At 47.9% G+C, this 27,446-nt stretch overlaps 1 protein-coding gene across 1 annotated transcript in view; it reads right to left on the bottom strand.

The window, feature by feature from the left end:
• The window catches only part of sdk2b (sidekick cell adhesion molecule 2b), an 89,466-nt gene that overhangs the window by 14,838 nt on the left and 47,182 nt on the right, over nucleotides 1-27,446 (bottom strand). Inside the window, exons 14-42 of the mRNA XM_084567731.1 lie at nucleotides 27,277-27,424; nucleotides 26,193-26,333; nucleotides 25,380-25,561; nucleotides 24,744-24,859; nucleotides 23,571-23,766; nucleotides 23,054-23,152; nucleotides 21,950-22,141; nucleotides 18,566-18,687; nucleotides 18,368-18,477; nucleotides 17,386-17,536; nucleotides 17,048-17,285; nucleotides 16,313-16,428; nucleotides 15,942-16,131; nucleotides 15,705-15,803; nucleotides 15,072-15,266; nucleotides 14,313-14,514; nucleotides 13,799-13,902; nucleotides 11,979-12,049; nucleotides 11,236-11,365; nucleotides 10,576-10,632; nucleotides 9,840-9,941; nucleotides 9,537-9,652; nucleotides 8,975-9,161; nucleotides 6,548-6,685; nucleotides 5,961-6,170; nucleotides 5,735-5,860; nucleotides 4,188-4,352; nucleotides 3,881-4,021; nucleotides 672-810 (exon numbers count right to left, since the gene is read on the bottom strand). Of these exons, the coding sequence (XP_084423857.1) occupies nucleotides 672-810; nucleotides 3,881-4,021; nucleotides 4,188-4,352; nucleotides 5,735-5,860; nucleotides 5,961-6,170; nucleotides 6,548-6,685; nucleotides 8,975-9,161; nucleotides 9,537-9,652; nucleotides 9,840-9,941; nucleotides 10,576-10,632; nucleotides 11,236-11,365; nucleotides 11,979-12,049; nucleotides 13,799-13,902; nucleotides 14,313-14,514; nucleotides 15,072-15,266; nucleotides 15,705-15,803; nucleotides 15,942-16,131; nucleotides 16,313-16,428; nucleotides 17,048-17,285; nucleotides 17,386-17,536; nucleotides 18,368-18,477; nucleotides 18,566-18,687; nucleotides 21,950-22,141; nucleotides 23,054-23,152; nucleotides 23,571-23,766; nucleotides 24,744-24,859; nucleotides 25,380-25,561; nucleotides 26,193-26,333; nucleotides 27,277-27,424 (4,183 nt within the window). The remainder of the gene's footprint in view (nucleotides 1-671; nucleotides 811-3,880; nucleotides 4,022-4,187; nucleotides 4,353-5,734; nucleotides 5,861-5,960; nucleotides 6,171-6,547; nucleotides 6,686-8,974; nucleotides 9,162-9,536; nucleotides 9,653-9,839; nucleotides 9,942-10,575; nucleotides 10,633-11,235; nucleotides 11,366-11,978; nucleotides 12,050-13,798; nucleotides 13,903-14,312; nucleotides 14,515-15,071; nucleotides 15,267-15,704; nucleotides 15,804-15,941; nucleotides 16,132-16,312; nucleotides 16,429-17,047; nucleotides 17,286-17,385; nucleotides 17,537-18,367; nucleotides 18,478-18,565; nucleotides 18,688-21,949; nucleotides 22,142-23,053; nucleotides 23,153-23,570; nucleotides 23,767-24,743; nucleotides 24,860-25,379; nucleotides 25,562-26,192; nucleotides 26,334-27,276; nucleotides 27,425-27,446) is intronic.

The following is a 27,446-nucleotide window of genomic DNA, read 5'->3' as shown; positions in this document are numbered from 1 at the left end:
GGAAGCTGTCTGGAAGCCTCTCAAAGACCTGCGCCGGCTTTGATCTGTCCTCAAGGTCACACTCACATGCGCACATACAAAGGCACACACCTTTCTCAAATTCAAAAAAAGTATTTTTTGACTATATGGACGTGCAGGAAGCTAATTCCTTTCGGGAAAATGGTGTGCACCTGTCTCCTCCAAATCCTCCTAAAATGGAGATATCCACTTGACATAAGTCATTTCTGACGAACTGCTATAAACCTCTCAACTGTCCTCAACAACATGACAGCAGCTGTCTAAATCCACCTCTTACCTACACTGTACACGGGTTTCTAATGATCTAAATGCAAAGCTGGCAGTCAGATCTGAAGCAGGAATTATGACTCTGCAGTGTTCTTAGCACAGGTGCCAGTCAGAGTGATTGGTTTTAAACAAGGCCACGGAACCAGGACCAGTGAAGCCGGTTACTCGCAGAAATACAGACGCTCAATAAAAGAGGAGCTCCAGTGAGTCTGAGTGCGCTGCCTTTAAATAGCAGAAGCCGTTTCCGCACCGCTGGAAATGTTATCTGCGATGAGGTAAAGTTTCCTCGGATAACCCAATTATTTCACCATATGGTTATCTGATTTAGACTTCAACTGAGGCTTCGTCTGCGTTTTAAATTTCCTGGCCGCGCGCGGGTCACTCACCTGGTGTAGACACCGTTCTTCCGGCAGAAGGAGTTCTTCACAGACAGCCGCCGGTTGTTGAGCTCCAGGGCGGGGAAGCGGCCTTCGTCCAGGCTGACCATGTCCCCGTGGGTCAGGGCGTTGCAGTTGGAGTTGTTACCTGGACACACGTACAGAGACACTGTGTGACCACAGGGCAGACGGACAGGCAGGTTAGTGCGTGACCTGGAGGGTGGATGGAACTGATCGCTACTTGATCAGCCAGTGAGTGAACTAAATTACGACGAGAATGCACAAATTATCAAACGGTTCTTTAACGTCTGAAGGGTAGTGGTAAACTCACAAAAGTCCTTGAGGGCAAATCCATTTTTTTTTTTTTTATTTAACTTTATTTGACAAGTCAATGCTTCAGATTTCTCTGTTTTTGCATTCAGTCAAGTCCATGTTACCATTCGAGTACTCATTTTCTGTGACGTTTTGCGGAAAACGTGCTCATTAATGCCTTTTAACACTTAACCTTTATATTATTTATATTATATGTCATTTATTGACTTTATTGACTTTGAACATCATAACATTTATATGGAGCTGAAGCCAACAGCTGGTTAGCTGACGGAGCTGCTAACCTAGGGTGTTAAATGGTGAGTTTTAAGGCTCGGACCACACCGAACTGACGGAAGGAGAACTACCGGCAACTTGTCTGGGTCAAACAAGTGCAGAGGAAACAACTCTCAATACCAGTAAGTGGCAGTCGTGTCTATTCATCATTCAAAGGGGGAACCAGAAGACCCAGGCCCAGCAAGGACTCCAGGAAAGCTAGTAACATGCTGAATCGGCTGAAATGTCCAATCACAGTTCCGACTAGTGACAACATTGCAGGGCACGCAGCCAATACTAAGGTCACAGACCCTTATATTGCCCGGGCTTAAAGGTTATGGTAGCTTTTTCCCATGGTTTCCAGTCTTTGTTAGCTAATCTGACAACTTTCTGGCAGTAGCCTGAACAAACAGCTCCAAAAGCTGTATCAATATTCTCATCTAACTCTGAACAAGGAAGTTAAGACGAGAGTGTTCCTCAAATTCCTTTAAGTATGACTCAGTCCAGGCAACAAGCTTGATGCTGTTTGTCTTCATTGAAACCGGCACTAACAAACCTACAATGGCATGGCAACAAAGAGGGCCTTGAGCCTAGCGGTAACAACCTCAACAACATAACAAAATGAATACGTAATAAGGTTATTTCCTATAGAACACAACACATTCAGTTAAAGGAATCATGTATGCGCAGACATGTAGAAAGGCATGAGAAAAATATGATAAATAAAGCTTGTTTACATACTCCACGAGAAGCGAGAAAATTGTTCTTACTCCTTGGGCTACGAGAGCGAGAAAAAAGTTTGTTTTGGCTAAGTAATTTATAATTAGCAGGAAACTCATTTGCCAAACTCAGGGGAAGTCCTGATAGGACCCTCCCACGACAGCACACGTCACATGTCGCCCAGTCATTTTGACGACCGTGCCCGCCGGATCACGCCGTTCATTCAGCGCACACCCCCACACAGTATACCAACCTCAACCCAGGAGAGATTAGCGGTCACACTGCACATATTAGCATCTGGCAGGTCACGGCGCGGCTGCTAGCATTTCCGCTTTTCCGCATTAACCACGCCATCTTCCAATTTTTGCTTGACGTGTCGAGAACAAGCTGCGAGAACTCCCAAACGAGGGCTGCGAGAACAAGATGAATAAACTTCTCGCGGTGTACATAACAGCCTTAAAGGGGAACTACTGTTTTTTGCAACCTGGACCTGATTTCTGCCATAAAATACGGTCGTTTACTCACCCATATAACTTTTGTGTAATTTTTATTCCTTCGTAAGATATTTAGATCTGCGTATATCCATGTACTGGGAGTGAGTGGGGCACCGAAACACAGCCTCTAAACAACACATTATCTGCCGTGAAACTTGTTCATTTCACCAATATTTTGTTATCATACGCTAGTGCTATTCCCCGTTGAGTCCGGAGTTAGCTGTTATCATCATTTGGGGTCTGTAGATTGCTACTGCTGCTTTTTTTGCAACATGGCTGAATATTTTTGTCTATTCTGCGGTTGTGGACGAACCATAGCAGTAGCTCTGTCTCTGCGGTGCTCAGAGACAACATCATCCAGGACAACTCCAGACTCACTCCGGACTCAACAGGGAATAGCACTAGCGTACGATAACAAAATATTGGTGAAATGAACGAGTTTCGCGGCAGATAATGCGTTATTAAGAGGCTGCGTTTCGGTGCCCCAGTCACTCCCACCACATGGATATATGATGATCTAATTATCTCCCGAAGGAATATAAATTACACAAAAGTTATATGGGTGAGTAAATGACCGTATTTTATGCCAGAAATAACGTCCAGGTTGTAAAAAACAGTAGTTCCCCTTTTAGAGTGCCTCTGTGTGTGTGTGAACGCTCTCTGTGAATTACACATGAATGTTCAACAACAGTTTTTGCTTAGACTCCAAGTGCCCCTCACCTTTGATCAAACAACTAACACCATAAACACTACAAACTGAGCGTAACAGGCTTGTCACGCCGCTCCACAGTAAATCGAAGCTACCATTGCTCGCCATGTTACAGGTTAAAAACACTTTCACTCATTCTAAGACTTAAAGGAGGCCTCAGCCAGGCCAGGACCTCCACTGCAGCTCCGAGGCTACTTAAGGTCAATTGGTGGTTATGCAAACACACAGAAAGAGAAAAAGCGCCGGGCAGGTCCAGTGGCATGGGCCAGATTCCTAGTGGGGGATATGGAGGCTTTGAGAGTGTCTTTGTGTTGGAGTGAGAAGGAACCTCTTGTTTTTTCTCTGTCAGTCAGAAAGATGGGCAGTGACCCGCAGGGAGCCCCTCCCCTCCCCTGCCTGGCAGCTAAACAGCCACGGCAAAAGTGCTGAGCCGAGGGAAATACCCGCTGATGTCAGAGCTGCGCTGAATGGACAAGTACGCCCCACCACCACCACCACCTCCGCCACCGCCACCCCTGCTCCGGCTTCCCTCCTCTCCTTCTCTGCTTCTTCTTACTCCTTCATCTAATTCACTGAAAATTTGAATGTAGCCCTCTATGAAATATCCAGTTCTCTGCTTAGTGTTTGAAAATCATTAAATCTTCTTATTAAATGTTACTATTTTATAACAAAAAAGTCAAGTCAAATGCTCCAATTAACCGTGCACTCACCTGACTCAGACTTTTTCGCGTACTTCTTGCTCTGTCCTCTGATAATGAGGATGAAAACCAGCAGCAGGATGAAGATGAGCCCAACCAGAGCCACCACCACCAGGAACCACCACTCCTCGTAGAAAGGAGACACTTTTTGTGCTGGGTTTAAGGAAGAAAAAAACACAGAAAATTGAAATTCATGGCTGTTAAAAACACGTAGCTGTGTTCCTGTGAAGTCCGAACAACCTCAGGGAATTTAATTAAGTCTGAAATGTTAATGCAGTTCAGTTGATTCAATTCTATTAACAAATACACACGAGCTCACCAGATATAGACGGAGAAGGTAGACTCGGAGAGCCGTAGCCGTAGTCGTTCACTCCAATCACCCGGAAGTCGTAACTGACCCCTTGTTTCAGGACGTCCATGCTGAACGTGTGCGACGTCGCATCTTTGGGTATGTCCTTGATCAAGATATCCCACAATCCCTCATCTGTGTGGAGATTTAATTCGCAATTTAGGGTCAGGGGAGACCGAAAGCACTGGAAGCGAAAATCTTTGAACAATGTCGATGTGTCATTGTTAATTGCCGGTTTGTTTGTTTGCTGGTTTGATATAACGCTCCGTCTGGCTGGCAGCTCTCAGGGCAATTCATAATTCCCCACAAAATATTACGCAATCCATCAAATTCACTGCTCTCGTAAAACTTTACGGCAACCAAATCTACAACATGGTGCAGCCATATTTCAAATGTGTTAGATGACTTGCTGCTTGCTATGGAAATCCAGCCAGAGATCATTTATTACACTTGTAAATATCAATGTGAGTTTGACTCTTTTAATGGGGTACACAAACACGCACGAGCCCCGGAGTCCATCCGTCATGTTGCTGAACTTTTGACAGACAGTTTTTTAAAAAAAAAAGAAAAAAAAAGCTGAACGTAATTTGATCCGAAGACGCAAAACAGAGTTACGTGATACTGCTGAGAGTTCTGGCCCTTGGCATATGGGTAAAAGAAGAGGAGGGGGAGGGGTAAACCATCTTTATCTTCCCTCTGGACATGAATTTACTCTATACATTATCATCCAACGTTGTTGCTAACCTTCTTCAAAATGCAGGCGAAGTATGCCTCTCAACTCTCACTTCTAAGAGGTGAAACACATCCCTCCGTATGAGTCACCCAACATCCATCACCTCATCGCCCTGCCACGACTTGTCAATCACAGCCGAAACTGGATGCCAATTGTTTCAGCATCAGCGCCCGAATCAATAACCCATTAAAATACCAGGGACACGTACTCCGGGGCAGCAGATGTTGACACTTAATGCCACCTTCTTTAAAGTATAATGTGACGCCATAGCTACGGCGTTAGCCCAGACCCTATGCAGACCCTAACGCCGTAGCCTGATGTGCACCTCCCCAGAAATGTAACTACGTGTCACGGTGATGCAGACCGCAAGAGCTATGATTGGTCTGCTTGTTAGTAGCTTATTTCCGCGTTAGTATTTTTACTTCTCCCTCCCCGTAATATTTGAATTGGTTGTTTTGGATCAATAAAGATGGAACACATTGAGGAGAGGTTAACTGAGGAGGTTCGAAGATATAAACATTTGTATGACTCACTTTGGCGAAATTTCGTAAAACTTTCGTAAAACTTTCGTAAAACTTTCGTCTAAAGTTTCAGCCGCCATTGTTGAAAGTGAAGTAGGCGGTAGAAACAAAAATTAACCCGACTGGCAAAAAAGACAGCGCCTGCTAGCGTAGGCTACGTGCGTAGGTTACGCCGTCTATGTTCCGCAGTACCCTAAATGAGCCTTAACATAAGCTAACATAAGGCGAGGTTCGTTAATGTGGCGATCATCTAGGGCACCCACCAGAGGGTCTGGCCTCGATGACATAGCGAGATATTGGGGCACGTCCTGGGTCCCCGCCGGTCCAGTGAATGGTCAAGGCCGAACTGTAGCGCGTGATAAAAGGCTCTCCTGGCGGTCCGGGGGCACCTGAGGGAAAAAAAAAAAAAAATAGTAGGGCCAATAAATGTTTCAAACAAATAATCAAAAAGATTGCATTTTCACAAGCATCATTCAAGCATGCAGCTACCTTCCCCTGGTCCAGTGGTGATGTTAGCCTCCACCTCCGGCCCGTAGATGAAGGTCTTGGCCCGGATGCGGAAGTTGTACGTGACGCCATCCGCCAGGTCTTTGAGCTTCAGCCAGAAGGGGCCGCTCCCCTTCACGTCCACCGTCACTGTCTTACTGACGCCTGGGGGGGAGGGGGAGTGGAGACAGTCGGCACAGGCCACGGAAGACTCTAGACAAACACACCACATTTAAAGCAGGTATTACACAGGCCAGGCAATGTGGCAGCACACAGGACATAGGCAAAATGCACACAGACACACGCAGAGTGATGGCATTAGTAGTGGGGAAACAGGTTTGTTCATTTCAGCACCGTAGTCACGTATTATTTGGGATGAGAGCATGTAAAAGGTTGCAATGACACATGAGCTGTTTAGGTCAATGCGATGGAGAAAAATGCACACCACAAGATTTTTGCTTAAACAAATAGTAATTCTACAGCTTCAAAATCCTTGTATATCCTGTAGTGTGCATACAGCCTTCATAGAAGCCAGCAGCCATTTTGTGCAGAAAAGACATAAGTTGGGATTGGTTAGAGTGAGTGATTACCATCTACAGGCGTGCAGGGTTCGTAGATAAGGCGGTAGCCCTCGATGATGCCGTTGGGGAAGGTGGGCTCGCCCCAGGACACGTTGACGGAGGTGGTGGTCAGCTCGCTGAAGTGAATGAAGCTGGGAGCGCTGGGAGCTGGATCACACAAGAACGGAAGACACACGGTCAGACGCACGGCACGACAAACAAAAAAGGTTTCTGTTTCTACTGGTGCACTTCTGTTGAGTGCACGACCTTGGAAGTCGCGGTCGTGTCGGGTTTTGTTGACATTCCCAAAGGCCTCCTCCTTTTCATTATGACTTTTCCACGCTAGGTTACCCAGTCATCTGTTAGCCTCTGTGGCTTCTAGACGCCTTGCTGCGGTGTTCTCATGACTTACGGCAGATGTTTCCACTTGAACGCCGAGCATTTTGTGTACACGACTTCCCATGTCACAACTACATATATACTATACTATATAAATTCCATATTGCTGTGGACTGGTGATTTGAGGCTGTGCGGTCTATAGTTCTATCCCAATACGTTCATGGCTTGCGTCACCACTCAAAATCTCCCTAACTCCTCCCTGGGGCACCTTACATGGCTGCCCACTGCTCCTTACTTGGATCAGTCAAATGTAGAGAACTAATTCCACATATGTGGGTACATAAACAGATCAGGCATAATATTATGACCACCTTCCTAATATTGTCTAGGTCTCCCTTGTGCCTCCAAAACAGTTTTGACTCTTCAGAAGGTGTCCTGTGGTGTTTGGTATCGGAACGTTGTTAGTGGGGGCTTTTGGGTCCTATAAGTTGAGGGGAGGGGCTTCTATGATCAGTTTGGGATCTAGGGAAGTTGGAGGTCAGGTCAACACCCTGTGGGTGGTACATGTCTAAGTAACATCCACATGAATGCCAGGTCCAAACATCTCCCAGCAGAACGTTGCATTCAATTTTAACTGCTCCTGTCAGTGGTTGTGGCTGACCGGTGTATAAACTCTGCTGGGAAAAAAAACCCCTTCTGTAAATATTAACCTTCTTTTGTGGCTGTGGTCCTCACTGTAACTCACCTGCACTTATCTCAGCAAGAAAACATGGTAAGGTCAACACCACCACCAACATTTTAGATGCGGGAACATGAACATCTGCACCACCTGAAGGCTCCCTCTTTACCTTCTTTTCTTTGTGTGTTTGAAAAGTGATTACTTTCCTCGCGGCCAGGTCTACATCTGCAGGTCTAAACAGCTCCTGCTGTAACTTTTCCCACTGCTGATCTAAAACGGCAGCTCTGAAATTGTCGACGCTGCAGTTTTGGAACTGAAAGCGTTTTTTTCCCCCTTTCTTCTTCTTTCTTCTGTGCACTTTGGGGCGAGTTCACGTCCTTGTTCACAAATTGAACTGCGTTAATTAGGCCGACATCACAATTCCGCTAAACCGCATGTGGGTTGAAAAGGCTCTGCATCACTTACGAGTATGGTCTGACCCAGGTCATGGTAATTCACAGTCACAGTGACCATTCTTAGCCCGCAGAGCCCACTGCAGCAGCAGCTCGTGACGCCACCGCGCTCGTGTTACAGTTTGCCCTGTTGTCTCTCGACTTGTCAAGCGGGAGCGGAGACGCTTGCGAGAGACAAAGCCTCTTTGTCTTCACAAAAGATGGGATAACTATCTCCATAAAGCCCCTCCTTCCTCCCCCTTCTGGCTTGTCATCTGCTTCCTCCTCTCACAACACTGAACGCTGAGGCACACCAAGAAGCTGTAAGCACCTTCTTTTTTTCTCCCTTTTACTAGTCCAAGACACAGGGGTACAGAGGACCAAAAATGGATTTCTTTACACAGGGGTTTCTGGGAGATAAATTATGTTTTGACATGTTTGCAGATGGGGATATTAGCAGAAAGTCCCATGAGTTTGAGAAAGAAACAGAAAGAAAGAAGGTGATGGGGCCATCCTTCAGACATAGCGTGCCTGCAGACTTCAAACTCGCTCCCAAAAAAATTTCATCAACCATCCACTTTTCAAGCAAAAACACACGCGCTACAGCGAACGGGTCGGCTGATTGGAACCGTATGCTCAGTGTGTGGTTCCGCTAACATCGTTTGGCACGCTGACAGCGGCAATTAGCATCATCGTCACATCAAATTCCTTCCTCGTGGCTGACTCATCCACTCGGGAGAGAACTCCCAGGGTTCTCCAAACTAACGTCGGGCCCCGCCACCAGCGCACAAGCATGACAGATGAATGAAAACGTGGCCGTGCGCGCGCGCTCCGATTCATCCGCTTCAGCCCGCATTTGTCTTCTTCCTCTCAGAGCATCTCCATCACGCGCTCATTCATTACGCGTACAAAGATTTGTTTTTACCACGTCGCCTGATTGCGCAGATCCGCTCATTCATACTGATTAAGGAATCTGCATATCTCTCGGCATCTAGAGGCCTGGCTCACCCGCTTGCTGAGTGCGCCCCCTCGTCGGCGGGCTGCGGGGCCCGTCCCCGGCGGCGTTGAAGGGGGCCACGCTGATCATGTAGGTGGTGTAGCCCGTCAGGTTCTTCAGCTTCACCCCCGCTTCGGGCATGAACAGGGTGCGCAGGCGCTCCGTCTCGTTCTTGCGCTGGAACTCCCAAAAGTAAATCTACACAGAAAAAAAAATAAAAAAATCAGTGATAATGTATGCTTGCAGATGCTGTTCAGGGAATAAAGCTATTTCTGCTTCTATAAAACTCGCTCCCATTTCAAACTCCCTTAAGGGAAAGACGCAATTTCATTCTAGTCCCTGCAAACAGACTAAACCTTGCATTGAACGTCCCCTCCGGATGCTAAAAGTGTAAAAATGTCCATTTAATAGTGATTAACATACAAACAGGTTGGGTCTCTTGCGAACTACTAAACTGTAAATATTGAATCATAAAAAACTGAGCATGATATCGGTGTATTAGTACTTCATATCATCATGTGTGGGGCCAATTGTTGCATTTGGAGGAGTTTTCAAGAAACCCAAGTAGCTGACCTTGTAGCCTTGGATGTCTCCATTCTGTGCATCCACGGGGGGAGGGTCCCACGTCACGTCGAGCTGGGTGGCTGTCGCCGACTGAATGGCCACGTTCTGGGGCGGGGCTGTAGGCACTTTTTGCAGCATAAATGAATCATGCGTTAGTAAATTCCATGTACTTGCCAAGTAAGTGCTTTAACTTCTAATGTACACATTGTGTGGAGCAGTTATGTGTGAGAACACAGTTTAATCCATTTGCACGGAGGCCGATAAAATCATTCCGGACCACGAGATGATCGAAATAACAGGAAGCGAACGTACCTGCCTCTCCGACAAACACTTCCTGCGGCGGGCTGTTGGGGCCCTCGCCCACGGCGTTGTAGACACTCATGCGTATCTCGTAGCGCTTGTGTTTACTCAGCTCTGCAGCGGGAGTAAACAGTTTGGAGACATAAGGTTAAGAGTTACACTAAACACTAATTTGCAACATCCGCAGCTCGGAACACCCGGTTTTCCGATCCGCGGGGGTCGTCGTCGTTGCTCTCGTGTGTGAGGAGGTCAGCTGACCCGCTACCGTCTTTCACATTCCTGCGCCGTCCTCGAGGAGCCCCAGACAATAAGTAATAAGTTCTGCACTAATAAGGATGTGATCTCTCGATGGCTTCCCGCCACTATCACTGCTACAAGGAATTATTTTGCCCTGGGAAGACATTTCTATTTCGGTTACATTTTCATACGAGGATAGTGTAATCACGAAGCTCTCCAGTACCATAGTATAGGAGGTGCAGGAGAGATATGTGACTGCTGGCTTCTGCAGAGCTTATCCAAACATGCTGACATGTGCAAACCGAGGAGTACGTTGAACCGAGCTGGTTCCAATGCAGCGTGATTACAAGCAGCCAAACGCTGCGTTAATTTGCCTGACACGCTGACTTTGCCCCGTATTCAAGGCAGCGGGGCCGCTGGAGACACACAGCGAGATCCAAGTTTGGATACTGAGCGATTTAGCACACGTCTGTGTATATTTCGGGGGAGATGGAGACATAACAAAACTTACTGTCCAGCTCATACTGGGTGAGGGTTGAGTCACTCAGATTCCTGATGCTGTAGGGGGCTGCGTTGGGGAGAGGGGAGAGAAGAGAGGGGGAAAAAAGCAAAGAGGTAAAAATGAGAGGGAGTGTATTAGGGTTCAAAACTTGTTAAGAAGGGTAGCACTATCGTCATAAAAAAAAAAAACTACACAATCACAGTGATCATAGCTCTGAATGAGCTCCAGAATGACTCAGTAAGAGCAAAATTATAGGCTAAGTTGCACGGAGCAGTAGAAACAGAGCCGCTCCTGAGTAAACCTAATAACAGCCTGCAGCTGATAACCACTGATCTCCAGATGAAATGTTTTGCCGCCAAGTGTCAAAACCAGCGGGGAGATCTCACCACCGGAATAGGCCGGGCAGAAAGTTAAGTTTTCCTCTAATGGAAAATAATGGTGCCGCTGACACGCGGAGACTGCACAGGAATAATCAACCGCGGCTGGGTCTTATAATCGCGTGACCGCGTCACCGAAGGTGCAGAAATGGCACATTTCTTTCAATATACTCTTGCAGAATGAGTCTGATGAGTATTTCTTTTTCTCATCCTTGCCTAGCCTGCTGCGTTTCTTTGTAATGCTCATCACATACTGGACATTTACAGCAAACAGGACGCTGTTACTCCTCACCATTGAGCTCGGCCCAGGAGGACGCGCTGTTGCCCGCGTGGATGTAGCTGCGGAGACGGTCGTACAGCAGCTCGCGGTACCGAATCCGAAAGCCCAGCGAGATTCCATTGATCTTCTCCTCGGAGGGGGGCTGTAAGGGCGAAAAGCGGAGTTAAGATCTAACCTAGAAGAAAGCGTGCAGAGCTGAGTCCCAGAAAAATATATAAAAAATAAAAATAAAAAGCCCAAAAGACTGTGAAATAGCTGATCTCGACAGGAATTTCACTTGTACTGTAAAACTCCACTTCATCACCTTGTGTTTTGTCTGTAACTCACCCATCACCGAAGAGACTTAGAGTAATTGAAACCCCCAGACAGAAGACTAGATTGAGTAATGCAGAGAAATCCCCCGTGATTGAACATGAGAAAGCGGGCCCAGGGGGAAGAGGCAGAGAGAGAGGGAGAGAAAAAAAACAAAACAAGTACCTCTCTATCCTCATAAACTCTACAAGTGTTCTCCATAAAAGTAAAATTGTGTCTCGGAGCCTCCTGTTTTCCTCTTTATGACCTGTTAATTCAGGTGTGAGTGTGGGAGAGGGTGGTTTTATTAGACAAAACGAGCACAGGTTGGTGTGTAAAAGTGTGCAGCCCCTCCAGTCTGTAAGTACAGGCCTCGCTGTGTACTCTCACGGCCTCTCATCAGGAGCCACTTTTCCTCAGACTTGGAGTCGTAGATCCTCGCAAACAATGACGGCTGCTCTTACCTGCCAGCGGATCAGCACGGACGTCGTCGTGTGCGGCGTCACGGAGAGAATCGAGGGCGCTTCGTCGGGCGCTTGGGGCAAATAAAAGTGAGATGAATTAGCTCGATTGGCCTGAAAATGCGCCCGATTCAAGTCGCTAAATCCGTCCATGTGCGGTGGCATTCATGGGGCATAAACACACAATAGCTGGAACAGAGGAGCCATTGACAGACGAGTCACAAATGGCAGTGGGAAAGATCAGCGGAGGGAATGTTTCTCTGGCTGGTTAACGCACCGCTGGGCAAACTTTTGTTTTGCCAAGGTTTTAATGCAGCCCTCCTGTCTCCTGGTGTCTTCGCAGATGGCGCACACATGACATCACCTGCTACCTTTGCCAGTACAGCCTGCACCACATACAATAGGCTGATTTATACAGGCACTGCACTGTTGTTTTACTTGTTTCCCCCTTTACTGCTTAGGTCCCTATGAAATCAAATTCAAATCAAAGTGTTTATATATGATGCTGTGATATATCTTGCACTATATTTAACCTATATGCCAAGTATCTGAACCAAAAATGACAAAAAAAGTTGTTTTGCAGGTGTTGTCACTTCCTCGGTTCAGCTCTGGGCTCAAACCATAGACTGTATATAAATATGGACTATGTGGCCCCACTTCCTTGCACTGGCCAAACTGGAGCTATTTTCCTGGGGATACGGGCAGCACCATCTTGCGAGCTGGAGCTGGACCTGGAGCTGGAGCCAGAGTCTGAGCAGTACGGTCCGAGAGTGGAGCCATGCGGTGCTGCGTTATGAATGACCCGCCCACAATTCCTCCAGACTCACTTGTGTTTTCATTTAATTAATACTACGCTCAGCTCTGCCTCCACCACTTACAAAGAAATGTTGGATTACACGCTACACTTATTATTTTTAATTTATTTTGTCCAACTCTCACGGAGCGGTTGCAATGGCAACTTACAGTCATCATGATGTCACATCCTGTTTCTATAGCGCCAAAAAACGAACTAAAACGAAACTTATCAGAAAAATGGACACTTGACTATGCATCAGCATTATATTAACTACCTAAAATCTATGTATTTGATGTGTATTTTAGTGTTTTAATTTGGCCCAAGTCCCATCCACTAACATGGAGGGGGTGGAGCTTGTGACCTATACTGCAGCCAGCCACCAGGGGGAGCTCTAATCGGTTCGGCTTCACTTATGAAGAGCTGTTCCGTCCACCATCTTTATTTACAGTCTATGGCTCAAACATGTATGGGCGGGGCCTGCTTAGCCCATTGGAGCTGACCAATCAGAGTCAGGGGGAGGGGTTGGGTGGCATGGGAGACACGTATAAATAACAAATAAGCAGGAAACTAAAAGCATTTTGCTAGACGCACCGTGCAGACTTAAAACTGAACCCATGAAAAGGAATAGCTATTCACTTTTATGAGCGTTACCGTTTCTTCTTTCTTTCCCGAGTGACGCCGAGTTTGTCAAAGTACCAGCAGAGACTCTAGGAAGTCTCTGCATTCTCTAAGAAAACAGTTCTGCCCAATAAAATACAATTTTTACACAATAACTAATTAAACAAATGGCATCTATGTGAGTTTTAGATGCGCTGGCAGATGGATTTTGATCCACACAAGCTGTTTCCTCCTCTACGCCACACTTCATGCTAAGCTAAGCTAATTTAGAATTTCAGATCTCTTGCCAGCTAAACAAATAAGCACAGAACTGCTCCTTTAATATCAATATATGTGCTCATTAAATCGTCAAATGTTCATGCAGTAAACAAAGAGAACGGAGTGCTAATGTGCTAATAGTGACTCTTACCATCTTGCAGAGTTGTGATTGCTTCACTTTCTTCGCTGTACTCACTGTCCCCTATGTCATTGGTGGCTTTTACTCTGAACTGGTAGGACGTGAAGGGCTTCAGCCTTAGGGATGGAAACACAGGAAACCGCATCAATCCCGATGATGCACTACAGCCCGGGATCTTTAAAACGTTTAAGTCACATACATCAAAAGAGAAATATAGTCTCGCTGCGTGAGCTGCGAGGCTTGCAAGAAAATTACCGGGCGCACTTGAAGCCAACCAAAATGGGATCGTAACAACAAAACAAGTATGAATTCGTCAAATTTACTTCCGCTATTTATGTTCCAGAGTGTAATACCCTGGAAACGTGGTTCCAAATAAGGACGCAGGTGATTTGCCGGCTACACTGCAGCAGAGGGAATATTTCAGTACCAGTGATCTGACACACATGAACACATTTGTTACAATAAAGGGAATGAAAATCCACCCGTTACTGTAACCAGAAGCTGTTACCTGATAGGTACACTCTACCTGGATACTATGTAGGAGGTGGCCTCATGGTTGACAGAGGCAGAGTGAACTGTCCAGTTGTTCTCAGGAAGCTCTCTCAGCTGCACGGTGTAGTAACGCACGGGGGAAAGGCCGTCGCTGCCGGGCTCCCACGTGAGTAACACTTGGCGGGCTTGGACGTCTTTCTGAGGAACCATGGGACGGCTGGTGGGCTGGGGACGAGCTGAAAGAACAGTGATAGGGAAGAACGGGAAATTTATTTTGGACTAAGGAATACCACGATGCAGAAACAAGGAGAGAAAAAAAAATAGACCTCCTGCTTTTCACATCTGTGTGTTGCACAGACGAGGAAAACAAAAGTGTGATTCGGACGACGGAGGAACGGAGAGTAGCAGGGACATGAACGCTGCAGAGTAAACAGTCCGCGCCGTGCCTTGAGGGAAGCAGATGGACTGATTCGTTCTCAAAAGTGCATCAGAGCGCTTCCGATAAATACCCACAGGGCGGGAAAAAAATAAAAAAATAAATAAAATCGCTCCTTCAGAAAACACATCTGCTTACTGAACTGTTAACCGCAAATGAACTGAGAGCAGTGGCGGCTTTGTACAGCTCTCTGCAAGTCGTGTCGTTACTGAGATCACACACCTGCGTCCGGTCCCGGCAACACGCACACCACTTCAAAGCATCACTCCGCTTTGAAAACGTGTTCCCACACATCCAGCAATCCTAACGCGGCGGTATTAAACTACAGCAAATATTCAGACATTGAGTTGAGGTTACCTCTTTTCTCTGTGGTGACCACCAGCGCCTCGGCGGCCTCGCCCCAGCCCTTCCTCGTCTGCGCCGTGATGCGGAACACGTAGACGGACTCCGGCTTGAGGCTGGTCACCGTGTACTGGCGGGCGCTCGGGTTCAGCACGTCCACCGTGGCCGCGTTGCTGTTGGTGGAGTTGAGGTGGTAGGTGATCTGGTAGGCTGGGGAGGAGCGGGAGACAAAAGCCATCGGAGAAGTTCAGCAATCGCCACGAATCGCAGCCGCCGCGAGCAGCTTCGTCTCTTCCGACACGATTCCGTGAGCAGCTGCTCCCGCGCGCCACATTGTCATTCTGTCACAGTGCTCAGTTTAAACGAAATTATACGACAGATGTATAATGAATCAAACGCTCACAAGGAAATCCCAGATTAGCTAACAAGGGAACGGCAGTGCCGGAAAAATAACAAGATCTGATTTCCCAAAACGAATAGTCGACAAAAGACGTGACAAAAGTAGGCCTGAAGCTGTGTGTGCAGGATTAGTCATCAGGAATTTACTCGTACTACTGCATTTAGAGGGTTAGATGTTCAAAAAATAATCACCGCAGACATAAAAAGTGAAATATTCCCAAGAGGAAACAGATTTTATACATTACTAACCAAGTATAATGCCATTGGGCTGGGCAGGGGACTGCCAAATAAGTCGCACTGAGGTGGTTCGAACTTCAGGGAACAGGATACCCACTGGAGGTCCCGGGACTGCAGGAAAGCAGCAGACACACAATCATACTCGTGCACATGGTGCGTAAACAGCACCTCAAACTAAACATACACATGTTCCAGATGCTTTTTCATCTTCACATAACTCTGATGTTGCTCAATCTTCAGAGCCCCTACCGTCGTCCAGAGTCCTCTCCAGGATGGGCGGGGAGCTGGGCCGCCCGTCTCCGATCCGCGTGAAAGCCAGAACCTGGATCTCGTACAGCACATACTTTCCAAGGCCGGTCAGCTGGACGCTGTGCGTGGCGTTTCCCTCCACTGTCCAAAAATGGACCGCGGTGTCCGAGTCCTTCTCCTTGTACACCACCTGACCCCGAGAGGAGAAACAGAGGAAGAAGTTGGTGCAGAAGTGAATTTGGAAATGAACTAACGGCCTCGTAAACTGCCACCACGCTGCTTTGTGTGCCGCTTTAAAACAGCTGACATTCCCACCAGCTAATTAGAGGTCGCCGAGCGGCCAGTAAATAAGCGGCCGTAAACACACAGACCTTGTAGCCCAGGATGAGACCGTTCCTGTCCGGCTCTGGGACTTCAAACCAGCGCACCAAGATGCTGCTGGAGGTGGTGGCGAAGGCAGACACGTTGGTGGGTCCGCTGGAAGGGACTGCAAGGGAGAGGCGAGAGAGCACGTTACACCTGAACAGCCTACTGTTTGCCACACATTCAGAAATATTTATTTGTCCTCCTCCCTGTGTGTGTGTCACTGCATGCGGCCTGTGTGCGCGTGTGGCCTCTCATATCCTTAAGACTCGAGAATAGAGCTTCTTCTCTTCTTTGGCTCTCATCCTCGGACATAATGCCTGATTCTTAGGAATTTGCTGGAGTGTGTGGAAAAAAAAAAAGAGCACAGGAATTCCACATTTGGGTCCATGTGTTCTCAATTTCCTCAGACTCCTCCGCTCTACCTCACGTCTGCGAGGGATATGGAAGCCGCAGCGAGGAAGGGAAAGTCTAAACGGGAGGCTGAAACATTACGGCAGGATAAAGTGTCAAAGTGTGTGTGTTTGCAACTGAAAATATTCCACACATAAATTGCAATTACAGGATTCCAACGGTTTGAACTCTGGGCAAAGTTTTGCGACCGATCTTAAAAGGAAAAGTGTGCGAGGCATTTCGGGGATATTACCCATGACAGCTCAAAAAATAAGTATTTCCGCGCTTTTCTGTAGCTGCGCAATGCCACGTTTTAGTTTCAGAGGTCGACAGATGGGTCGCTAACTCACCAGACTCTCTTGTTCTGCCTCTGACCGGCTGGCTCCAGGGTCCCATCCCGATGCCGTTGAAAGCCTGGACCCTGACCTCGTACTCCGTCCACTCCTCCAGGTCCTCAATGGTGAATTCCCTCTCCAGCCTGTCGCCGATGACATGGGTCAGCGGGCGGCCCTGCGAGCCCGCGCGGGAGTACTGAACCCTGTAGCCCACCTGTTCCGCATTTCCGTTGTACTCCCATTCAGGCAGAGGCTGGTCATGAACAATGAGAGAGAGGATCGAAACAAAGCTTCCGAGAGAGTGTGTGTTATTAGATTAGAGAAGAGCACGAGAAGAAAGCTTCCCGGCTTACCATCCATCGCAGCCAGAGGCTGGTCTCGCTGGCGGTGCGCAGGGTGACGTTGGCCGGGGCCATGTCCGGAGGGGCTGGGAGGGTCTGAATCTTCCTGGAGGGCTGGCTGGGGAGACTGGTGCCCACTATGTTCACCTGGCGCATGCGGAACCTGACGTTTGGATGTAAGCGAGGCGTTACTACAGGGCAGCTTCTGAATCGGGCCACGCTTCAGGATCTCGCAGATCAAAACCAACTCAGCGTTACTGTAGCGCTTAGATCCTCCAAAGTGAGGCTTATCACTTTTGAACGAGATCAGAGCGCCGGATGCGAGCGGAGCATGAATATGCTAAGACGAGCGCTTATTTGTGCAACAGCCGGAATATGCAAACTAAATTTCACATTTAACTACGCTAAAATGAAAAGCGCCGACGCTGGGATGACGGGAGCTGTAGCTGGTGTCGGGTCTTCGGGGACCGGCTCAGAGAAATGTTAATTGGTTTTGCTGAATCGCGAGCGAGGCCGGAGAACTCCGCCAAGATAAAGATCGTGCACGCGCGCTGAGGAATCAGGGTTTTTTTTTTTTATTTAAAAAAAAAAATCACACTAAACACAACAATCTTGGATCCAAATTAAAGGAAAACAGAATAAGATAAGCTCCAGGGATGTGGTGAAATTAGCCAAGATACCGAGGGGCGCATATACGGTACCTTATCTAATGTTTGCCACAGTCTGCACGAGCTTAATTTCAGTGTTAACAGGCGTTGCTATGAATATACTGGGATAATCATGAGCAGGGTCATATGTAATCAAACTATTCTATTAGTATAGAAATTCACAATTGTGGTGTATTAATGTCTTATGTGGAAAAGTGTGTACTGATGCTGGAAAAAAAGGTATACTGAGGAAAATAGAAAGCGTGTGCACGTGTCTGTCAGGGAAAACGACACTTGGACATTACATCAGATGCACAGTCAAGAGCTGAAAGAGACCAGTGTGTTACCTGTAAAAGGTGTACGGGTTGAGACCTGGCACCTCTAAGGAGCGGGCCTCGGGTTCGTTGGACACCTGATGGACCATCACCCAGTCCTCGTTTTCTCCAACCACGCCCACCTTAAAACCGAGAGGCGACAAATACCCCAATGAGAAACAGTTGGATATCTATGAAGACTGATGCTCCATGCTTCTTCGTCCGCCTCACCTGCGCCTCCACCAGCCAACGGGAAATGGACGTTTTGCCGTCGTAGCCGGGTTTGAACTGCAGGGTGACGGAGCGCGGGCCGATGTTGGAGATCGCCATGTTGGTAGGGGGGCCGGGAAGCTCTGTGAGGAAGCAGTGAGGTGGGAGTCAGAGGTGGACAAAGGGAGAAAGAGACACAGCAATCAGGCATAACATTATGACCACTGACAGGTGAAGTGTATACCATTGACCATCTTGTGACAATCTAATGTCCTGCTGGGAAACTTTTGGACCTGTCATTCGTGTGGAAAAACATGAACAACAGCACAAGGTGTTGACCTGGCCTCCAGATTCACTAGATCCCAAACTGATCAAGTGTCGGTGGGATGATCCACAGAGGCCCCTCCCCTCAACCCATAGGACCCAAAGGCTCCCCACTAACAACATCCTGTTGCCAGACACCACAGGACACCCTCAGAAGGCCCACGTCCATTCTCTGATGAGCCACAACTATTTTGGAGGCACAAGGGAGACCTACACAATATTAGGAAGGTGGTCATGATGTTATGCCTGACTGGTGTATATGCAATGGTCAATCCATCGACAACAGCCCCCTCTGGTGGCGGCACAGATACTGCACAGAAACAAACCTCTCACCTACCCCGCTTCATTCTCTCCCCCCCTGCTCTCCAAACTTGAGCCGAGACTGCAAAAGCAGATTAGATTTGGAAAAGACGCTTACATGCGGCGCGCGGCGGCGAAGACAATGCCATGAATGTCAATTACGCCGCACTTATCCGGAGATACGATCCAACCTGATATCGTGCTTGTTTACACTTGAGCTGAATAAACAATAAGAGCGGATTATTCACTGGTAATCCTGGAGGGGAAACAAATCTGAAAATGGCGGATTCGGGGGAACAGCGGGAGGGCACCGCTGTGTATCTGTGCGTCTAAGCAGGTGTGTATGAAAAAGTGCGCTAAACGAATTAATTCCTCATATTTCTCCCACCCACCCCTCCCCCTCGCGCCTCCGTCTAGATAAATATTAAAATCTCATTCCAAAGCACAATAAAGTTTACATAAATCCTAGTTGAAGGCATTAATGTCAAACCGCAGCTTATATAGTGGAGTGGCCCAATATTAAAAAGATATAATCACTCCCATGGGCACACTGAGCAGTTTTCTTCCAAGATTGCATAAATGCACATGCATCCAGTCCTAATGAAATGCAGATTATACGTGTCGTAGTAAAATTACCACCTCTTAATTATTTGCATGACCGATTATTGAGGCTGCATTTAGCTGGGTCATTACGGGGCAGTTGCAGGCGCATAGGCGTTTTCTTTACACATATACAATGGGAGTAATTGCCATTCTGGGGACCATAACTGCTGCTGCTCCGAAAACCCCGCGCTCAATATAACAGCCCTGCCATCTCACAGGTTTCCGCACATGCACGGGCTCCGAACGCGGCTCGAGGCGATTGTTGTGGGCACTCTGGCACAATTTTGCAAATATGAAATCGTTAGAACGCTCTAATTGTGCTTAATGCTCTTGCGGGAGCCGTCATTTTGCGGATGGGGCACATGTACGAGCACTGTTGTGTTGTTCCTTTTGGATTCTGCCCCAGATGAGGTGACAGGGGGTCAGATTTCATTGTGTCTGGCGCCAGACACCATGTCCGCAGAGTCCAATGTGAAACAGTAAATCCACAGGAGGGGAAGGGTCAACAAAGGCCCACAGCGGTTTGTGGGTTTAAATAGAAAAGTTGTGGATTTAAAACAGAAATTTTAGCTTGGGAATTAGTCGAGCTTCTTAGAAATCTTATAATTTCAAGATGGCGAGGACTGCTCGAGAGTCTACGACGTTTTCTGCTGCTATGCTTTATTTTATAATGTGATTTTTGTCAGCGCCAGGGGAATAAAACAAGCGCTCCTTTGCTTTCACAACAGGTCACTCCAGGTAATCACTACGAACAGATCAGATTTTGCAGGGGACTATTTTTCCTAGCGGCACTCCGCCGGCTTTCGCCCATGAACATCAGTTTGTATTTCATGAGCACCTCTCAGCCGGCGAACAGAATCCTGCGATGTCTCCTGTTGTTCCGCCCGCCGCAAGTGTTTTTATTCAACAATACCTTTATTGAATTTTTCTCTAATCTACAGGCGAAAAAGAAAAGAAAACAAAAAAAAAAAAACACAGGATTGAAATATCAGAGATAAAACAACAGTCCCACAAGGGCAGCAACCCCCAACAACCAAGCCTGCAAGGCCGCGGTAAAAGCGATGGTATCAGGAGGGAAGAAAACAAAAGGTAGAAACATCAACAACTAAAAAAAAAATTTATATTTTGTGAAATAAACACAAAACTTGTTCAGAAATTCAGCCATACCTGTCTAGACAGATGTAAGCTATGCACGTGTCAGACGAGACTGTATATAAATATGGACCACACGGGACCATCTTACTAGTTTGGAGCCAGAGTCTGCGCAGTACGTTGTTTTCATTTCATTAATCTCTGCTCTGCCTCCACCAGTTACAAGGAAATGTCGGATTATACACTGTACTTATTGGCATGGCAACTGGTGGTCGCCATGATGTCACATCCCGTTTCTATAGCGTCAAATAAACAAAACGTATCCGAAGAACTGACGCTTGAACATGCATCAACATTATATTAACTACCTAAAATGACAGAAACCATCCTTGAAAAAAAATTATTTGACGTGCATTTTAGTGTTTTAGTTTGGCCCAAGTCCCACCCACTAACATGGAGGGGGTGGAGCTTATGACATATACTGCAGCCAGCCACCAGGGGGAGCTCTAGTTGCTTTGGCTTCACTTTTGAGGAGCAGTTCCGTGTATAGGCTCCAATAGTGCCAGCCTGTTCTGAGTGAGGTGGCTATTATTCTTAAAACAGTTGTGACTCATCAGAGAATGGACATGGGCCTTCTGAAGGAGTCCTGTGGTGTCTGGGAACAGGATGTTGTTAACTGGGGGACCTTTGGGTCCTATGGGTTGAGGGGAGGGGCCTCTGTGGATCATCCCATAGATACTCTAGTGAATTTCGAGGACAGGTCAACACCTTGTGCTGTTGTTCATGTTTTTTTTTTTAGTTGTTGCTAAACCGTTTTTGTGTGCATCCTGCTGGGGATGGCTGCTGCCATCAAGGAGTGTCATTGCTATGGGGTGGGGGTGCCTGGTCTGGTCTGGTCTAGGTGGGTGGTACATGTCTAAGTAACATCCACAAGAAAGTTTCCCAACAGAACATTGAATTGTCACAAGATGGTCAACGTTATTCACTTCTCCTGTCAGTGGTCATAATGTTGTGGCTGTAAGTATTTATTTTTCAGTTTGGGAACACCGGCCCTCAGTTTTCTGTGCTGATGGTTTGATTACTGACCTGGCGGGACGCCGGAGGAAATGGTGGAGGAGGACAGCTGGCCCTGTCCCTTGGAAGTCATTCCTGCCACTTCGATGGTGTAGGTGGTGAGAGCAGTGAGCCCGGTGACCCTGTACTCTAAGGTGACATTTGGCAGGTAGTGGGTGACTCTGGTGTTTGTTCGGTTGTACTCCTCCCAAGAAATGCGGTAGCCTGCAAAGCAGCAGAGAGAGGGTGAGCGGCGACAGACGCGGAATCCTCTCAGGGAAGATTCGACAGCAGTTTTTCTACAATACCGACTCTCCGCTGGCGCGCTGCGGGGCAAGCTAACAGAAATATTAGATTAACTTCATCAAAAATTGAATATAGCAAATTAAATCAGCCCGTGATTATACCTCCCTGCGCTCACACGTCCTCCGCCCACTCCCGCACACACGCGCGAGCGCACGCGTGCTCACCCCTCTCAAAGTTAATGCAATTTGCTCCTGGGCCAGCAGCTCTTTTCATGTGATTGCATAAAGCATTAAGCAGCATTTCTCGGCAAATCAATAATTTCACATGGCATGTCAGTGTGTTTGTCTCCCGGGAGCGTGCGGCACATTAAAATTTTTTGGAAAAGCACTTTACAATATGCTGCTAAGTCAACCATTGTATGTGTTTGAATATTTATATCACTGTTTGGCGTTTGTTCTTTACAAGGAATTGGCAGAGAATAAAGTTAAGAGCATAATATAAAACCGCTATGCAAGCAACACCACACTTTGCATTTTCCACATTCGGGCACTGGTGAAGCGAAATATTTAAATTTGCTTGTCTTGGCTCATGTTTATTTTTCCAAACTAGATTCCAGTAAAGTGTGCTAGATTTAATGTGAATGTGTTTCTTATTTCAGAATTTTCTGTTGTCTCACTGCCGCAGTATTCTATTTGATGTCTGGTCTGTGTGGTAGCAGTGCATGCATGACCCAAATAAAACAATAACGGAGCTCTCCCGCGCCGAGCTCGCTAAACGAGGTCAAGCGGTTGCAGCAAGACAAGAAAGTCTCCCGGTCTCGTCCCGCAACTTTCGGACAGGCCGTTATTTCTCACCTTTCCCGCACGAAACCGCTGAGCGGGGAGAACGTACCTGTGAGGACGCCGTTCTTCTCGCCGGGCTCACTCCAGCTGACTTTGAGCGAGGTGTCCAGGATCTCGGTGAAGCTCAGGTGACCCACGGCGCCGGGGGCTGGACAAGACAAGATTAATGAGCGACGGGCGGGACGAGCCACTGCGCCCCAAATTGCGGCTCGCTTGCTGATTAAACGGCGACCGGACACATCCACAAGCTGTTTAAATTTGAGCCTTAAATGTGTTTACAACTAAATAAGCAAAAGCGAGGTAATTACAGGGGGGGAAAAAAAGAAGTGATTACAAGCTGAGGTAGGTTTTTACAGCTTAGCCAATAATCTCCAAGGGAACTACATCCCAATTATGATGAACCCGGCTGGATGCAGAACATACTCATTCATTAGCACTTCTCTACAACTTCGTTCCGCATGAATAATAGATCTTGCCCGTAGGATGTGTTGCTGCGAGACGCCTGTGTCCCTTCGCCAATATATATTGGGGGGGGAAGAGGAAAGCGCGGAGGGAGAGTCGCTTACTGTCCTCGTGTGTCCTCAGCGCTCGAGGCGGGCTGCGGGGGCCGTCTCCGGGCGTCGTGAAGCACAGCACCGAGGTGTAGTACTCGGTGAACTTCCTCAGGCCCGTCACGTATCCCACGTGGACGCTGTCCTGGAAGTTGGGCCGCGCCGTCACCATGGCGACCTCCTCGTCTCTGCCCGGCTCCCAGGCCAGCAGCTGAAGCGGGGCGGACAGTGGGAGAAGAAACCATTAATTCTCACAGACTAACTGCGGTTTTTTCGCTCGTCTGGCTGTCCCGAGCCGCGCCGAGGAGTCATTTGGCATCCTGGCTCTCTAAATTTAGAAAAATGCCCCGAAGAGGTTTTCGTCTGGGAGAGGATGGCGGAACTGCGCTGCTAAGACCGGCTAAGAGGGAAACAGGGAGCTCGGGCTCAAGAGAGGCATGATAGCATCCCGTCTCATGCGTGTGCGCTGCATAGCACCAACAAATGGGACTTGGACTGACCAATTAGCTGCTTAGGTAATGAGTCCCGGTGGCTAGTCTACTGGATTATTCCTAGTTTTTTTCAGAGCGAGGAAGCTACAAGAGAAGTAAAGATCTGGCAAGTACAGCAGGTGTCGGAGGGGATAAATGCTTTGTCCCTCACTGCTTCTTAAGTCTCTCTCCCTGGAGGAAAACCCGGTATTTAAAATTCAGGCTGTACAGTGACCCCTCTAACCCGGCCGAGCGAGGCTTGTGGAGCGCCATTCAAGGCGGAGACGAAGAAGAAAAAAAAAGCCCAGCGACATAATTAAGCCTCAGCGGAGAGACATAGAACTACCCCGATGGACGCGGCTTTATGATTCCCCGTGGGCTACGTTCATTTCAGCGAAGGTGCGCGCGGCGAGAGACAAGAGAGATGGACGGCACTCACGGGCCCGTGAAAAAATAATGAAGACATTCATCATTACGCGCGCGCCGCTTCACAATAAAACACGGGAGAAATGGTTGTAAAGATAAAGAGAATGACCTCCGACTGACAAATGGGCGGACAAAGACCATTGTTCACGCGAAATATCGTTCGCGCCCGCCGGCTTCTCTCTCTCCCTCCCGCCACGCGCGACACTACAAGCTCAGCCCTGACAGTTCTGCCAATGGATGTGATGGCTGCCGGTGACGGCGGCACTGCAGCGGCGGCGGCGGGGGAACCGACCTTGTAGCCCTGGTTGATTCCGTTGATGAACTGAGGGTTGGGAGCCGTCCAGGTGAAACGGATGGCCGTCGAGTTGACCGCCTCGGCCTGCACGTTGCCCGGGGCGATGGTCGGAACTGGGATGGATGAGGAGAGGGAGAAAAAGTGGGGCAGAGGAATAAAAAGAAAGGGATGAATACGGAGGAAGGCAGCGGCGGGAAGGCACAGGTGTGAGAGCGCCTTTCAGTTGACTGCCAGGAGTCTGCCTGCATCTGTTTTGCTGTCAGTATTGATCGGCGCAGCACAGGTCAGGGCAGATACTGCCATCACTCTCCGGCTGACACTTACACCTAACACCAGGGCTCTTTGTGGGCTTGTTTTTTTGACCGTGTGAGCTACTTATGTATTTTAGGGGCATGTCACACCTTTGTGCGGCCCTTGCAAACAAGTGTTAATGGTAATGTGGATGGACAAGAGTCTGCACGGACTTTTGGTGCAAGATTTCACTCTGACGTACTTAAAAGCTGATTCGACTAGAGGATTACCAGAATATTTTGGTGTGTAAAATAACAACACCACACTTGCATCTCGACTAAATTCAACACCTTTAATTGTGCGCTCGTTAAAAAACATGTCAAGCGAGGGGGGTTAACTCACCTCCCTGGAGAGTCCACTCGGTGACCATGTGGCTGAAAGTGCCCAGACCCGCTCCGTTGTAAGCAGCCACTTCGATTTCATAGTTGGTCCAGATGATGAGGTCCTCCAGCAGCAGGTTGGTCACATCCGGGCTGGAAATGTTCTTGATTTGGTAGTCCACGGGCAGCCCAGTGAGACGGTACCTGAAACACACGCGGACTTCTTTCAGAGCGGTCAAGGGTTGACGCCTTTGCTGCGCTGCGTGAACCCCGGTCGCGACCGTTTACATGTTCCACCGGCAGAGACGTCACAGTGCTCAGGGCCTAGGAGTGCACCGGGCCGCCTGCTAGGGGGAGACAAAGCACCAGCAAACAGGCAATTAAAGCCCACAGACAGATCTGAGTATTGTCTGGAAAACACCTGCTGTTTAATTTGGACGTAATGAATAAAAAACCCTGACAGGAAAGCAAACTAATTACATGTTTACAGGATTTACAGTCAGTTTGGCATATTGCTGACTCTGACAATTAAAGTTTTGTTTTTTTTCCTCCCAAGTCAAACCAGTCATTAAATTTTAGGTTCCTCTCACATGAAATATTTCCAAATGCAGCGGTGTTAACCGACGCTTTAAGCGAAACATATTCAGCAACTTAATTTTTTTTTTGCTTAAAGTTAAACACAGAAGTAGACAGAGGAAGGATCAATCGGCGACACAGACAGACGAGTGCCTCCTGGTAGCTCATGCTGAGCGAAACGAAAGAGTCTTGGCTGCGTGACTTCGCACCTCGGACGTGAAAAATGCAAGAAATGGACAAGATTCGTCGAGGAGTTTACCGGACGGTGTAGCCCCTCAGGATGCCGTTCTGGTGGCTTTCCGGAGGAGGCTGCCACTGGATCATGATGGACTGGTTGGTGCGACCGCTGGCGATGACGTTCTGGGGAGGGGCGCTGGGGGGCTCCTCTGGGAGAGAGACGCTGCAAAAAAACAACAACAAAACACGTTTTTTACAAAAATATTCACAAGAAAAGGTAGGAATTTTTGCAGATTGCTTAAATAAACAATATTAATTTAAAGTTAAATAACTTTTTAGCCTCGCTATTGATTCCTCGTGGGCTTCCTTGCGTAATGCACACCTTAATGCTGCATCTGAGAAATTCACGGCATGCCCGGGCTTATTCAGCCGACTTAAAGCTATGTATTTACCCTGACACTACATGCCGTGCCCCTGCGGTGGAGACGCGCACGAGAGATGGGAAACGAGATCAGCGGCGGCGACTTAGCACCAAGCGGAGTCACACAGAGGTCTGTGCTAGGCCCCAATTGTAACGCACAGACGGAGCCACACCACGGCTCTCCTCTGGCTGGGGAGCTGGCAGCATGAGGCGGCGTGACAGACTGGTGGAGGGAAGCGGAGGGAGGAAGGGGAGGAAGGGGAGGAGGGGGAGGAATTGTGTGAGGCCGCGGAGAGGCCAAACCCGATCGCGCCTCAAACCTAAATCCCCCCCCTGTGGCTTTTTTCAGTGGGTGTTTGCGTGTGTGTGTGAGAATGTGTGTTTACATGCGATCGCGCACGTTTGTGTGTGTGAGTGTGTGTATCCGCTTTGGTGGGCTTACATGTATATCCCTCTTCACTGACTCTTGACTGAAGGGATCAGTCAAACCGGTTGTCTAGGAAACAGATTCCGCGAGTGCAATGCACGGTTAATCGACCAGCCGCCAAGTTCTGCTGCCGTTCTTGTTTTTTTGAGGAAAGCTCGCTGGCGTACAATGAAATAGTCACTGGAAAATATATAACTTGAAGCCTGCACCCCTGAAGGAAATATTGTATTTCTGTATTTCACATAACCTGGATAAAAGGCACCAAAAAAATAAAATAAAAAAAGCTGCTAGGAACAGATACAGGATCTGTCTTCTTACCGGTCTGTCTCCTTGCTGAACTGCCCCTTCCCCACATCATTAACGGCACAGAGGCGGAACTGATAAGAGCGAGCCGGGATCAAGCCGTTGACTGTCACCGCTACGGACTCCGGTTCGATATTGGCCAGCAGGATCGCCCAGGGTGCATCTGGAACAAAAGAAAATCAAGT

The sequence above is a fragment of the Chelon labrosus genome, assembly GCF_963514085.1.
Source record: "Chelon labrosus genome assembly, chromosome: 19".
Lineage (NCBI taxonomy): Eukaryota > Metazoa > Chordata > Actinopteri > Mugiliformes > Mugilidae > Chelon > Chelon labrosus.
Note: the sequence above shows the minus strand (reverse complement) of the source record. Positions and strands in the feature narration are given on the sequence as shown.